This window comes from Vipera berus (assembly GCF_964194415.1).
Source record: "Vipera berus genome assembly, chromosome: 3".
NCBI classification, from domain to species: domain Eukaryota; kingdom Metazoa; phylum Chordata; class Lepidosauria; order Squamata; family Viperidae; genus Vipera; species Vipera berus.
Genome location: NC_138204.1, coordinates 35,069,796 through 35,085,822, shown reverse-complemented (window position 1 = coordinate 35,085,822; position 16,027 = coordinate 35,069,796). Strand labels below are relative to the sequence as shown.

Sequence of the window (16,027 nt, the reverse complement as noted above, 5' to 3'; positions counted from 1 at the left end):
ACAGTTCTGCTGTCTCGTGTGGTTGTTGTTTCTGCCTCCCAGACAGAAGCATTTATGGCATGTCCATAAATAACACTGCAGTGGAGGCTTTCTGACAAGTGCCGGGGAGAAGAAGGTGTGGAAGAAGCCTGCGGGACAGATGATTGCTTCTCTGACTACTGTCCTAACCAATGTCAAACTTTCTCTGGTTTTATTCATTAGGAGCCCCAGATGTTATGGTGCTGATTAATGCTTCAAATTCTGCTCTGATGATCTAAGCCACATGATCTAGGCAGAGAACTTTGCTGCTTTTATTTTATATGCATTATTTTTTTAGTGCTGAGATTTAATCAATTATAGAAAGAAGCCAACTCCTATTATCAGCATCTCCTCCTCAACCACTGATAAGGTACCTACTGCAAATAGGCTATTCTCTTTTGCAAATAGTGAAGGGCATTCCAAAGCAGCCCAGCCTTACAAATGGGATTGAAACATTTCATTGACATCTGGAGGATTTGGTGGCAAGAAGCAGAACTGGACACAAAGAACAGGCAGACTCGTGAGTAAGACTGAATTTCTGGGGGAAGTCTATATAGGATTCCCTGTTCACTGCCCTTGTAGATGCCACCAGAATCATGCTGGCCATAAGCAGTGGATCACTCTGAACCCTTTCTTCCTCCATTACCAAGCTACAGGACTACATCGTCAAATTTTGGGGAAAGATTTTGAAAAACATCCTATTTTTAAAGAAAAGAAACTTGGCCAGGGGGGGACATAGAGCCAGGAAGCCCCAAGAGTCACCTCATCACTACCAAGCCTCCAGTGTTGATCAGAAGCCAAAAAAAAGGTAAACTGGATCAAGAGCACCCCAGGGTTGAAAGGTGAGCTGCCTTTCTTTTAGAATAATATTATACTCAAATCATGTCATTGACTGGGCAGAAAGAACCTGAAATTCGAAAGGAAAACCACTAATGTGAATTTGTTCATAAATTTAATTCTTAGAAATCTGGTTTCAATCCTTGATTGTTCAGACATGTTTGCAATACTCACTTGATTCACCAGAGAGAGAATGTTTGTGTTTGTGTTTGTGTTCATGTGTGTGTTCAAAATAGTCAAGATGGCAGCTGCAAGGCTGCACAGATGAACACATGGCCAAAGCCACTGTCTTAATTTTTTAGATACCCCTCCCCACCTCATGGACATTGCTGCTCATTAAATCTTCCTGTGACAGGATCTTAGGAGCACACAAATAGAAGAAACATACACTTATTTTAAAACATCAAACGGAGGAGCAAGTGAAATTGTTCAATTCCACATGTGGGCACTTTTAATCTCTTTCTCATTCCACTCATTTTCCAAAGGTTTGGTCTGATATGATATTGTATCCATCTCCTTCAATCATGAAGAGGGATAATGTTCCACCGCTACTGAAAGGTCACCATGAACAGCACAAATAAACCTCTCCATGGACAAAGAGATCTTCATCCTTTGTGAGTCATGACATGTAAAGCCAAAGCTCATTCAGGTAAGCTCCTGAAACTGGACTAAGCTCTATTGCCTGGGGTTAAAATGTGTCTGGATATGAGTCATCGTTCTTGGGATTGCAGTAGTAGCTAGGCACACTGAAAGAGTCTCTCCTGAGTCTCTCCTACTATCATGCCACCTGCAGATTACTGCAGATTACAAACAGCCAGCCAGAGACAAGCTCCAAAGAGCACCCAGTGTAAGGAAGAGAGGGGGAGGGGGAGGGAGGGAGGGAGAGAGAGAACTATACATTTGAGAGAGAGCGCACATGACAAGGAAAGCTCTTGTCTTTTTGATGGCATACATGGTTTTCCCAGTTCTGCTGTGAAGAATGCCTTCCTGTTTCAAAACAAATCAGCGAAGCAATCTCCTATAATATAAAGCTGAAAGTTACCAGTGTTATCCCTCCCAGAAGACTAATTAGTTTCAGGATAGGAGGCTAACATTTAAGCCACTCCCAGGTGGGCACCCAGTTAGAGTGCCCTTGGCCTGTGGCTGATTAGATTTGCTCCTCTTTATGCTGCCAATCAGAAATCTCACAAGCAGAAATATTTAGGGAACACACGTAGAGGGGCTTACATAGATCTCTAAGAGCTTACCTGAATCAGAACAGGCCAGCAACCATATTTGGAAGACAGAATGCTATCACATGGCCTTTTATTAACCTCCCACTCATTATCAAAGGTCAAAGCAACCTCTGCTGTATGTTTTGCAGCTTTACTCCTGGAACATTCTTTCCATGTGATGTCATCTCAAATGATCCCATTCATTTTGGGTAGCATACTTCACTTTTTATAACCCCAGTGGTCCACTTCACAGAGCCAGCAATGACTATTCAATTGACTCCATGGTTGCTACAATTTCTAATAGCTTTTAGAGTTACCAGGAATGCTGGAAAAGCACAATGATTATACTTTCCTTCTAAACAGAAAGGTGCTAGTTTGAAATCTGACAGATTGTATATTTTAAAATATATTACTATGTTTTATTTCCCTGAGCTACCTAATTTTTGTTGTACCCTCTCATAATTTGTCCACTCACCAGAGGTAGAAGACTTTTACCTCAGCTTCCAAATATTACATCTACCTCTACCTATACTAACACACACAGACATCCAAATACAAAAGCATAAGTCCAGTAAGACTAACCCACAGGAAGGAAAATGATTGGTGCTTGCTTTTGTGAATAGGTGGGAGGGCACAGCAGGAAAATTATCCAATGGGAGGTAATCTGCTGCCTTGGCCAAATATTTGTTGTTGCTAAAATGTCTTAGTCAAGTAAATGTTTCACCTGTATCGTATATTTTGGGCATGTTCATAAAATGGCTACTAGGGAGGATACCAAGCACACATTTACCAGAAAGTAAAATAGGTAAGTTCTCTCCATCCCAACTCTTGCATGCTAGGAAGTAGCCCATAATCTCATATTTTCTTTGTCTTTTTTTCCTGGGCAGATGGATATAAATACTAAACTGCAATCAATCATCATATTACTTTGGGGTTAGATGAAGAGTATAGTACAGAACAGCTGGACCAAAGAGACTAACGCATGAAGAAACAAAGGTAGAGAACATTCAATGTTCCAACAGTATATCCCACATGATTACATGATCCTTCCAGGAAGTTCTGTAGAAGGGACTCTGCAAGGAGTCTACTCTATGCTGCTGCTTGGTTTAGAAAGGAAATACTTTTTTTACTGAAAAGATGAGAATCAGCTGAACGTTGTTCTTGCAAACTAGCATGGACATCATATTTGCTATTAACAAGATCTGTGACAATACTTTTACAACTTTAGTTATATGATGTAGGAAGAGCAGTATGTGTCGTGTCTTTTGCAGTCCTGAGGCTGACGTCAAGTGTAGGAAACAATCTCATTTCATTGTTAAAATTTGGTTAGATTTATACATGGTAAAGGCTGAGCACTGCATTACAAAATTACAGATATTATTAGATTGAGCTGTAATCTTGTTTATTCATTTCACTGTTCTTTAACTCTAAAACTGTACTGATAAGAGGCATGACTGTTTTGTCATTTCCTCACTCCCTTGGCTGTTTATGTTAATGTACCCATAAACAAATTCTGTATGTAATACTTTTCCTAAATTAAAAAAATCTACAACTGCTAAATTTCTGCATGTAAGCAGATTTTAAGGATCCTGAAACCATCCATTAATTATATAGATAAAATCACATCCCTTAGTGTTAATTAATGCATGATAATGTCCTTTTCTCACCCACACACTCAAAAGGATGCATTTGAAAGGATAGCACAATGTATTTTTTAAAACCTAATAGTTACATGTCCTATTTAAATTGATACCAATATGTTATCCTTTGCAGAATTAGCAATTGGAGGAATAATGTATATGTTCCATAACTCCACCCCAGTGCCAGTAAATATCCATTTATTACAGTTTGATCCCAATCCTGAGTTCATCTCCAGGCATTTTTACCTTCCTCCACTTCCTTTTATCAAAATCAAATTGGCTGTAAAATGGAAAGTGAAACTTTTTCATATACATTCATAATTGCATACATGAATTATTGCTTATTTGTACTTAGAAGAGGAAACTGACCAATGTGTTAAAAAATATCTCTGATCTTAAACATATTTTCATCATTGTTCTCTTCCCAGTACTCTTACTTCCCTACCATCCATTCTTGGCATCCTTTATTTATCTTTTGTTCAAAAAACCCACTAGTCAGAATACAGTTTAAAATATTCTACTTCCCACCCTCACAAAGAATGACAGAATCCTTCTCTCAAATCAGACAGTCTTATTCTTATTATATTTGGATTTCCCAATATTTCCTATCTGGAATTATTTAGAAAAGCCATATACATAATAATCAGAGCATAATCCAGGCCTAATATTTAGTACACAACATGCCAAACATCAGAAAGAACTGAAATCAGAACAAAGCCAATGCAGAGGAGAGTGAATAGGTTCAGACAAGAATTTAATACTTTAATATGGTGCCTCATTTATGAATTATTAAAAGAAGTCTATACAACATCATTATCCATTTATAACAATACTACATTTTTCCTTTGAATTTTTTGCATGTTTTCCATAATATTCCATTAGGGAAGAAAAGATGGAACAGCTTCATAATATTGTCAATTTATTTGTAATATAGGTAGTCTTCGACTTATAACCAAAACTGAGCCAAAGTTTCTGTTGCTAAGTGAGGCAGTTGTTAAGTAGGTTTTTCACCATTTTACAACCTCTCTTGCCAAAATTGTTAAGTGAATCACTGTGGTTGTCAAGTTTGTAATATAGTCATTAAGTGACTCTGGCTTCCCCATTGACTTTGCTTGTCAGAAAGTCACAAAAGATGATCACATGACCCTGGGACACAGCAACCGTCATAGATATGAGTCAGTTGCCAAGCGTCCAAATTTTGATCACATGACCAAGGGGATGCGGCGACAGTTGTAAGTGTGAAAAACAGTCATAAGTCACTTTTTCAGTGCCACTGTAACTTCAAATGGTCACTAAATGAACTGTTGTACTCCATGTACTAGCTGCAGTCCATCAAAAAGGCTTCAAGTTGTATAACCAACTCTTGTCTGCCCTGATTAAAAAGGTAAAGGTTCCCCCGCATATGTGTGCTAGTCGTTTCCAACTCTAGGGGCCGGTGCTCATCTCAGTTTCAAAGCCGAAGAGCCAGCGCTTGTCCGAGGACGTCTCCGTGGTCATGTGGCCGGCATGACTAGACGCCAAAGGCGCACGGAACGCTGTTACCTTCCCACTGTAGTGGTCCCTATTTTTCTACTTGCATTTTTACGTGCTTTCGAACTGCTAGGTTGGCAGAAGCTGGGACGAGTAACAGGCGCTCACTCTGTTACGTGGCACTTGGGATTCGACCCACCAAACTGCCAACCTTCTGATCGACAAGCTCAGCGTCCTAACCCACTGAGCCACATGAACCTAATTTTAGTTTTTAAAATTTTTGTTTTACCAAACATATGCCTTTCTCATTTTCATTTATTTTTATTTTATATAAAGTAGATGTCAATCCAATGGTCATCCATGGGTTGGACAAACGTATTAAAGCTTTATTAACAAAGTTCAATAAAACATGATTTTGAAAAGAAATAGTTCTTGACATTTTTGGAATTTTAGTTCCTTCCTGTGCAACACAATCTTAGAGATATACGAAAAAATTCAACTCCCATCTCTGACTAGGACTTATCTCTCAGGTTCTAGTTCTTACCGGATAGGAACCTTGACTCGGAGATAGCGATCCACAGCAATCGCCAATAACGCCAAGATGGAACTTTCTGTGAGGATGAGGAGAGGACATATCAACATCAGGCAGCAGTGGAAACACATTTTTGGTCCTACGTAGATGACGATGGCCAGAGGAATTGCAAGTGTTCCCACAGCTGCATCTGCCACTGCCAAAGACACAATAAAGTAGAAGGTGGCATCCCGGAGAGACTTGTTCACTTTGACAGCCCAGATCACTAGGATATTCCCAGGGATGGATATAAGGGCAATCAGCACCTCTATGAAGATATAAACAAGGTGGAAGGGGAAGTTCTTGTTCTCCTGCATGGTGTTGTGATGCTCACTAGCTGAAGACCTTTAAATTGCCTGAAACGATTAATGGAGACATAAGATATGGTCAACAATAAGTACTACAGAATTTCAAGCTATCCAGTTACTTTATAGAATGTGTAAAATATATACGCAAATATACAAATTTTTCACAATCTGTATTTATTAAATCTTACAAGAGTTTCTGGTGCAGGGGAAGTCTACATTTTAAATCCTGCACAATTACAGCCTTTTATATAAGCAGCCCTACTCCAATTTATCACCAAGAATTTCACATATTGAATATGTAATATGAGTCAAGTTACTGTACAGAAAAACTTTTCTTCCATCAAACAGATTGCTACAATTAAGGCTGAGTTCTTCCTTGCTGCTTCATTTGATCCCATCCATTCTATTCAGCAATCACATAGACTTCAACTGATAACATCTAGAGGACACTGCTGATTCATAATCCCATGAAACCTTCCTTGAAGAGATCACTCTTGATATCTATAATAGTGCGACTTACAGTATTTTGTATCCGCTCTACAAAATTGTTATCTCTTTGCCTTCAAGAGCAAAGAAAACCCAAAATGCAACAACTCCGTGGAAGGACTTCTTCACATGTCTGATTACCTGAGAGAAAACTACACTCGGAAAATAATGCAGAGACTGGGGTGTGAAGGCTTATCTCCTAACATATTTTTTTTACCAATCTGATCTCTGCCTGATGGAGTTTCTGTTATTTTGCTATCATAATCCCAACTAAGTCACTTTGTTGGTGTAGTGGTCTTACTGCAGACCACTGGAGGATACCTAGATTTTAGTCTTACTTTACCTAAGGAAGCTTGCTGGGTGATTATAGACCAGTCATTCTCTCTCAGCTTACTGGGTAGTTGAAAGCCACATATCTACCAACTGCAACAGAGCAGTGTGATAAATTACTGTCCATGATTTTCAATAAATGATCCCAATAAAAAGTCATAGATTTTGAACTGTAAAAATTCATTAACCCAATATATTTTAGTAACAAGCAATATAATTAATTAAAAGGGAGAAAACACTGTTAAACTTATTCAGATATGTAAAAGCCAACAAACAAGAACATTAAAAATTTATAAATATAGGGGAGGCCTGTGATTCAGCGAGACATCCAAAGTCAAAGATTATGGGTACCTGATATACATAAAAGTGACTCCTATGTTTATGAGGATGATGAAGAAGGCTAATAGGTCTTTGGCCCTATACACAATTTTTATTAAAATAGCAAGGAGTTACTTCCATGAGGACGGGTGTTCAAAAATTCATGTGATTGATCCCTTGCTCCTATTTTGCACGAACTGCATTACTTCAAAGAAAAATTGAAAACCCTTAAGATCGTGCATTGTTGATCTATGGAGCTGGGATGTGCAACTTTTTCAGGATAAAGGCCCTCGTATTGCCTTTGAGTGGAATGCCTAAGATTACAGTATCAAAAAAGTAAGTACGGTGTTTAACTTTTTTTTCCACTTCATATGTATATTTTGTTTAACTAAAAGCACTTCCACATAAGGGATTTACATTTCTCCAAAATAAGTTCGCCACCTACATAATCTCACACTGTCTGTGTTCTCAGGTGATTTATTTCCAGCTCAGTTGTAATGTATCCAAAATCACAAAAGTAGAATATTTTCATTTGCATGTTTAAACTCCACAGAACATGTCAGCATAACATTATTCTATTGGTGGGAAGATGCTTCCTTGTGCCTTCTTGGTGTTTTGGCTCAAGCCAGCTTCTTCCTCCTTATTTCAGAAGTTTGGCTGCCATGGGGCCTTAGCAGCTTTGCATTTCCTCTTCCCCAATAGCATTGTTTTGGTTTCATTACTAGGGAAACACACACTACAAAACTCAAGATCTAGAAGGAAAGGCACTGACTGTTTTTCTTGGGCTCTCTTACTGCAGAACTGAAAAGCAGAACTGAACCCAGCATTTCAAGTTCTGACCTAAAAATATGCCCCTACATTAAGAAGTACAAGCTGGCAATAAGCTGAATTCCTCTGGGACCCACAAGTCACATGGGAGATCCTGATTTATTTATTACACAAATGCATATACGGCTTATTACTGAATGAAATTTACAAAAACAGGATGCATATAATAAAAGCAGGAGCGAGCAATTTATCTAAAAGGCAGCCAGCAACTGTTATGTCCTAAACACATGGCAAAAGAGCCAAATTTTAAAAGCAAAGTGTTTCAGGGTATTCCCTATCTCTCAGGAGGCAGAGGATTTCAGAGGAAGATGTGTCATTTTGTTGCTTCCTCACATCCTTTACATCAGAAGGAACCCTCCCTAATCTGTCCCTGCAAAAAAAGGGGGGATGGGCCAGAACTTGATGGGTGAGGTGGTTCTCAAGGTACCTGTCAATACACGTCCTCAATGAAAGTAAACACGAATCTTCAACAGGAACGTGTGACAAAACGTGACAAAAGAAGGAGCCGTCCTTCTTTTCTTTAAACAGGACAGGTGCCGCTGTTTGGGAACGGGCCGGTTGGATAAAACCCCTTGCCAGGTTCTGATCGATATACCATCACAGTTCCTCCATCTCCCGTGGTGTCATAGCATACATACAGGTTTTGGGTAATTTGACCCCTGGCTCCAATTCAATGGCACAGTCCGTTGTCGATGGGGTGGCAGGATGTCACATTCTTGCTCATCAAACACCTCAGCAAGATCAGAGTACACCTGCGGTATCTGGACCTTCTGTCCTGCATCTGCCTTACAGGCTCCTACCCGCTCAGCTTTCCCTTCCGGTCTTACGAGGTCATGAACAGGGGGCTGGGGTCCTATCCCGATATGGAGGTGACGGCAACCTCCTTCCCACCAAATCGTTGGACCCCATTTATCGAGCCAGGTAAGCCCTAAAATCACTGCCTCGGTCATAGAGGGTACTACTATGAACTGAAGGATCTCCCAGTGCTCCCCCATCTCCATCCGAACAGGCTCTGTCACATGAGTAATAGGTGCCCCCCCAAAAGGGACCCGTCCACCTGCTTGAACCTGAGTGGGGTGGCTAATCATTCCATCTTAATGCCCACCTTGGACACCACCATTTTACTAATAAGGTAGCAGGTACTACCAGAGTCGGCTCCGACACAGGACTCTGCCTCCCCCCCGCACTGAATGTCGGCCCCATGAGGTTCGACAGTACCTGGCAGCCAAGCCATTGAAGGTCTTTAAAGCTGATCACCAGCATTTTGAACCGGATCCAAACCAATTCACTTGTGCACGTCTATTGCAAAGTGGTGAATATGGTAGAACCTTGCACTTCTCAAACATTAAAATGCATTATTTTACTGTGGTCCCAACATAGAACGTAAGATAGTCCTTGATTTATGACCACAATTGGGACCAGAATTTCAGTTGCTAAGTGATGCAAAAATCAATTTTGCAACCATGTTTACCATGGGCATTAAGCAAATTATGCAACTGTTGAGTGAATCCTGGGAAGGTTGCAAATGGTGATTGTGTGACCTCAAGATGCTTCAATTGTCATAAAACTGAGCCAGTTGCCAAGACCCTGGATTATGATCACATGACTACAGAGATGATGCAACAATCATAATTTTAAGGACAGTCACTTTTTCTGAGACTGCTGTAACTTCAAACCATCATGAAATTAATGGTCATAAGTCAAGGAACAAATTTTCCCTTTTTTCAATTTATCATGATTTCTCAAGCCTGCATAATGAGCATGTTTATGTTGGTAACTTTTTAGGCTTATCCTAAGAAGACCCCTCCTCCAATTTTCCATTCCATTACTTATTTCATAATCATAATGATAGAATAGACTGCCACTAGAAATGGGTTAAGATTCTCTTGTACAAACAGTATTTAATTAAAGATTGCTGTAGTTCTCTCCTGCATTATAGAATCTGAATTAAACAGGGACTCGGTCTAAATCGGGTGTTCCCAAACTCTTCAGTTCATATACTCCTTCATAAAATTTCAGATTGCTCATCAACTCCCAAATGTATTATACAAGAATAATTTAATAAAAATTACTAATAGTATTCAAATAATAACTCAATAATGTAACAATAATGTTATACCTGCTGCATAACATACCAGATTTAACAAATGTTGATAAGAAAGACAAAACAGAATATGGATAGTGGATGTGGCTGTACCAGGAGACATAAGGATAGAAGAGAAAGAAGTGGAGAAGATAACAAAATACAAGACCTCAAATAGAAATAGACTGATGGTGGCAAAAGCAAGCAAAGGTAGTATCAATAGTAATACTGTATTTCCCCTAAAATAAGACCGGTTTTATATTAATTTTTGCTCCAAAAGACGCATTATGGCTTATTTTCCAGTTAGGTCTTATTTTCAGGGAAATACAGTACTAAATGCTTCCATCTGGCTGATAATCTTTTTTATACAAGTTTTATTGATTTTTAAATATTTAGATATACATGTATTTGCGAAACAATATGGTAGTTGGGTAGTTAAAATAAGAAATAACCAGTTGTAACTAGTTCAGGTTGCATCAACAGAGATGCCGTCTCTGATTCCCTTAGTTATTACATAGTCAGAATAGGCAAGTTAGTACACTTCTAGTTGTAACCCAGTCAATCAATAAAATTTAAAATATATTTTCATATCAATAAATATCAATATCCTGTTTTTAAATTTTATCTAATTGCAATAGGATATTCTAGAATCGTCTATGGTATATAGAAGAAAGCTTAATTTTTGGGTAACCCACAATTCCCTATTTCAATAAAGAGTGATTCTCTTGTCTACAAAACTTACATTGTTCATTACAAAACATTCTTATGTTTTACCATCTTAACAAATTACCAGTTATTAGAAATATATTTTTGTCTTAACCGTTTAACAATTATTAAAAGACTATCTTTTATGTATAAAATTCTAGATTCTATACTATAGTTCAAAAGTAACCACTGATATATTCTATAAGTCATCTTGACCGTACATCAATTATTAAAATACTATCTTTTAATGTCATTCCAAGTTCTATAATATGGTTCAGAGTTATATTCTAAAAGCTTACTTTTGTTTTCCTTTACAGATCTAAAAGCTAAATGTAAACTCAGTTATATTTTTAGAGATTCCCCTTAATCCATTGAAAGATATTTTTATAGTCTATCTTTAGGAATCCCAAAAAAGAAACAAGTTCAGTTTTTTAAATCTAACTCTTGCCTTCCTTTTGTGCCAATCAGGTTTCCCTCTTGGCATCTTTAAATTCTCAAATGTATCTTCCTTTCTTACTATACCCCTTATTTGAATCCAGGGAGCGTATCCAAATGTCAGTTTTGCAGTTTTAGTGTCTTCACTCTTGGTATTGCTTTCTTCAGGTGCTGTTGCTTTTTGAATTGTAAGTTTTGTAGTTGCCATTAAAGTTTGGACTTTAAGGTTTTCTGTAGGTTGCTTTTGTTGTTCTTTGAAATCTCCTATTTTAGTGTTAGTTTCCACTTCCTCTATTTGGTTTTGGATTATCTTTTCCTCATTTAAAGTCAAAATTTGATTTGGTGGCTTTAAGTTGTCAGATTTTTCTTGCAGTTTGGCTTTAATTTGCTCTGTCATTGCCAAAATCGTGTCCAGTATCAGTTTATAATCAATAAAAATGGATAGTCCCATTGGCCCTTAAAGGTTGATAATAATTACTTTGGGGAACTCTGATCTAGATAACCATCAACATCATTCCAACACTTTGATTCAGCATCACAGTTTTTCCTCTATTTATGAGCTATAAGACAATTTTGAGCTGACAATTTTTGCTCTGTGATTATTATAGATTTTAAGTCAGCACTGCTGTCAAATAGATGGACAGCATGTCTATTTCATCCTTCTTTTCATCAAAGATGCCAGAAAGAGTTGAACATGGATATTTTGCATGCAATGCATATGCATGCAATAGCAATGAGCTATCCCGTTCTTTGGTCTTCTCATCTCTCCTACAAATGTAGCAATCAGAGAAGATTTATTCATCCTATAAATATAATACAATATCCTGTCCCCCAGGTAATAGGTAGAATTCATAAACTGGCTGTGGTTTCATCTAAAAATAAAATGGGGATAATATACAAGTTCTCATAGGAAATGGGAAACAGAGCAGTCCATAAACAATTCCTAAACAATTGCAAATAAGCAGTGGTGTAATTTGTAATTAATCATATTAATATTCAGTAGTCACACCAATAATTACAAGCAGTGTATTGCAGATGTCAGTATCGACAGCAATGAAAGCATAACTGAGGGAATGAATAGCTACATTTCTCCAGGTATGACAATTTGTGCTTTTTATTCTTGAAAAAATGTGATTCCGCTGTGAGACAATGGCAACCTTGGAGGGAAGAAATGCAAATTATGCATAACAAATGAGATGCAGATGTGGATGTATTAAGTAAGCAAAGAGTAGACTTTGTCGCATTATAGACTTCTTGCTGCTATACAAGTTCCTTTTTTGTCCCATTATATAGTTTCTCATTAAACTGGTGTGGCATATTTTCAACCTGTACTAGGAAAGGCTATGCATTGGGGGGGAGGCAAAGTAAGCAAGGCTTCAGGAATATGCCAGCAAATGTCGCAACATATTTTTGCAAGATATTTTTGAGCAACCAAGGCACCTCTTGAATGAATCCTCAAACATTACTTGTTCCCATTTCCATTCCAGAACACCTTTGAGCCTTTGTTTTCCCCATCTGCAGAGTTCCCTCCACCACAAACCCCGCACCACCATCCTTATTTTATTACATTTTAGAAACATCCTCCCTTTATGCTCTGGAGGAATAACTGGTGGTATACAGCCTAAGAGCTAAAGGAGGGTCAATGACAAAATAATGCAGATGCCCTCCAAGATACTGTTTTTTACTTGGAATGCATTCATTTGGGGGAAAATATCAGGGGAGCATCACCATTCCTGGCCTGGTGCTGTTGAAAGGTTAGGGATTACATTGTCTATCAAACACAGGGGAGTGAAAGTCTAATCTATCTGAAAGGCACCAGGTGCAGGCAAGGCTGGGAAGCCCTTTCAAGGACTGGCACAAATCTTCCCGCCCTCCGGAGAGAAGTTTGGTTAATCGGAAGAACGACCACGGCCTGATCCCCCAGCCCTCCTTTTCCCTGAGAGTCGCCCCGTTAATCTGACTGTCTCCCAACCTCTCCCTGCCTTTTTTTCCGTCCGGCTTACAGCTGATCTCAGAACAAAGGCGCCCCCTGCGTTCTCTCTCCTCGCTGCCGCGCGGTCCCGACCAGGAGCTGAAATCCTCCGACTTCAGGCAACCAAGAAAGAAGCGAGATCACCAAGTGCCACAAAGCGCTGCGCCCCGAACAAGCCCGCGCTCCGAGGCTCACCTGGCCTCTCGCACACTTTCTTCCTCCAAGCGAAGCCTTCCCACTCAGGACCGGCTGGCGGCGGCCGCGGAGTGGGAGCATCCTACTTGCGGGCGGCTCGGTTCCTGGGCTCCTGTATCTCTTGGCATCTGAGGATGCGTGCAGCTCGCCTGGCTCTCGGCCGGGGCTTCTTAAGTTGGGGCGGTTCACCGCGCTGAATCCGGACCCCAATGCAGGCAGGCGGCTCTCATCCCGAAGCCTGCTCTCTCCCTCCCGCTGCCGACCGAGATATCCAGCGGACTGCACCGAACCAGGCTCCTTGCGGTATTTTAAAGAGGAGTCGTCTGGTTTGAGGGTCGGTAGGGCGCAGTGCGCAAGCGCGCGTGTCCGGGAGTTTGGGTATGTGTTTGCAGAGCCCAGAATCGCATCAGCGCCGCTGCACCAGAGCCGCGTCGCACCGCGCCGCTTTCGCCTCTGCCCCAGGAGCTGAAAGCCGGGACTAGAAAGGCAACCTTTCTGCAACTGAAACGGAGCTGACTCCGGAGATGCCCTGCTCGCCTCCTTGCCCTCGAGTTGCCAGAAGCCTTAAAAGTTACTCAGCGCTTCTAAGAGCCAACTCTGCCCTGACCCTAACCCTAACCCCCTCCGCTCCTTTCCGCTTCACCTGTGCCGACTTACCTTAGGGTCAAAAAAAACCCAAAGCAAAGTGCTGAAAATTATCAAGGCTTCCGTTAGTGTGAAGCATTAACGTGTTGGCAGACGAGAGAAAGGCTTCCACATGTGCCCCAGAGTTCTTGGGTGTCTCCCCTGATCCTAACTGCCTTATCTGTGGCTCACCTAACTCCCAGTCGTTGACTCGTCTGGCCCCTACTAAAGACCTCCTGGGATTTAACACCGGTTCAGCAGGTGCTTGTGCTGGCTTTAACTCCTGCTCTTATTGTTCTGCAGTTGTGCTGTTCTTGATTCTGTGTTGTTTTACAAAGGGCCTCGGAAACCGGTCTTCAAGAGTAATGTGACTTTGTGTTGTGAAATAATATAATCTCTTGCTGGTTGGGAGAGATTGTAGGGAGTTGGAAGGGATCTCAAGGATCCTTCTATCTGTGCAAGAAATCTACTACTAGGGTATTTCTAAATAAAATAGAACATACCTTTACTGAATGTTAGTAGAATGAAAATTTTAAGCTAGAATCAGATCAGCAGTAGAGAGAGAGATCTAAAATTAAAAGCATTGAATTGTATAAATAAGGTGTGACAGTTATTTGAGAATGTCAGCAAGCAAATGCATGAAGATTATATAGAGAGGTCCACCAAAGGCTGGAATCAATTTAGCCATCTTTAAGGTCTTCTAAACACTATTCTTTATTGAATGGTTTGTTTTATATGGCTGCCCTTTGTATGGCTGCCCATTTCACTAAGTGACTCTGGATGGCAAACAAAATTTAAACAATACAAACAATTAGAATAATGTGAACATTAAAATACACAGCAGCCAAGAACAAAGCACCCATCATAATGACTAAATACATTAGGTCTTACTAATCTGTAATTTTTGCAAAGGAGAAATGCAAACAATCAAATTCCTCAATTACAACTTTTGAAACTAGCATTTTTATTTTTCTTTGTAAATGATCTAGAGCACGGGTTTCAAACTCGATCACGTCATGTGACATATGACATATTGCAATGTTTTTTGCCTTTGCAGAGCCAGGATAGGCATGGCCTGCGCATGACGCATCCGGCCCACAGGCCGCCAGTTTGACACCCCTGATCTAGAGAGTTCAGATAAGCAATGATGTGACCATGTCTCCAGAATAAAAAAATGCTTGTAAGCAATATAAAAAAATTGTTCCAAACTGCATGGTGAAAATGATATTGGAACAAAGTGTACATTAAGGAGCGTCCATTAAGGCAGAGGTCCCCAACCTTTTGGGCACCAGGGACTGGTTCCGTGGAGAGAGGTTTTTCTGCGGATCGGAGGGGGCCTGGTTTTGTGCGCTGCCTGCATCCCGCGGATGGGGCTTTGTTTGTGAGGACTGATTGCTGCCATGCTGCAGCCTGGTACTGGTCCACGGACTGGGGGTTGGGGACGCCTGCATTAAGGCAAAAAGACTTAAATTCTTATATATCCAGTTGGCATCAAAACTGGAGGAGAATAAGTTCTGATAGAGAATAAGTTCTAAGAGTTAAGTTAGTACAGTCCTTGGTGCTGAGCTAGGATGATTTTCATTACCAAACTATTGTTTACTTCTTGATTGTTGATTTGATATAATTAAGGAACTACAGTGCCACTACCAAACAAACAACTACTAAACAACAAACTAATCAAGGAACTTCCAAGACCACCCCCATCAACACTAACAGAGCAAGCCACTAGTTTATAAAATTAAAGCAAACCCCATTCCTTACTAGCCCTGATGATGTTACCTAGTTTGGTAATGAAATGTCTATATAAGAAAACAACTAAGCTCAGATAGCACTAAGACCGCACAGTTCAGCCCTGAGCTATAAATGTTCTCCTCCATCAATTAATTAATAACTTGAAATGTGGCAGCAATAAAAAGGATAACTTCCACTCTAATTTGATTCAAGAAATTAAAAACATCAAGTTATCAAGATTTAAGTAATTTTAAGTAATACC

At 39.9% G+C, this 16,027-nt stretch overlaps 1 protein-coding gene across 1 annotated transcript in view; it reads right to left on the bottom strand.

Moving 5' to 3' along the window:
- The window catches only part of ADORA1 (adenosine A1 receptor), a 52,556-nt gene extending 38,650 nt beyond the window's left edge, over positions 1-13,906 (bottom strand). Inside the window, exons 1-2 of the mRNA XM_081324100.1 lie at positions 13,411-13,906; positions 5,724-6,106 (exon numbers count right to left, since the gene is read on the bottom strand). Coding sequence (XP_081180226.1) covers positions 5,724-6,067 — 344 coding nt within the window. The 5' untranslated portion in view covers positions 6,068-6,106; positions 13,411-13,906. The remainder of the gene's footprint in view (positions 1-5,723; positions 6,107-13,410) is intronic.
- Between the last annotated feature and the right edge of the window lie 2,121 nt (positions 13,907-16,027).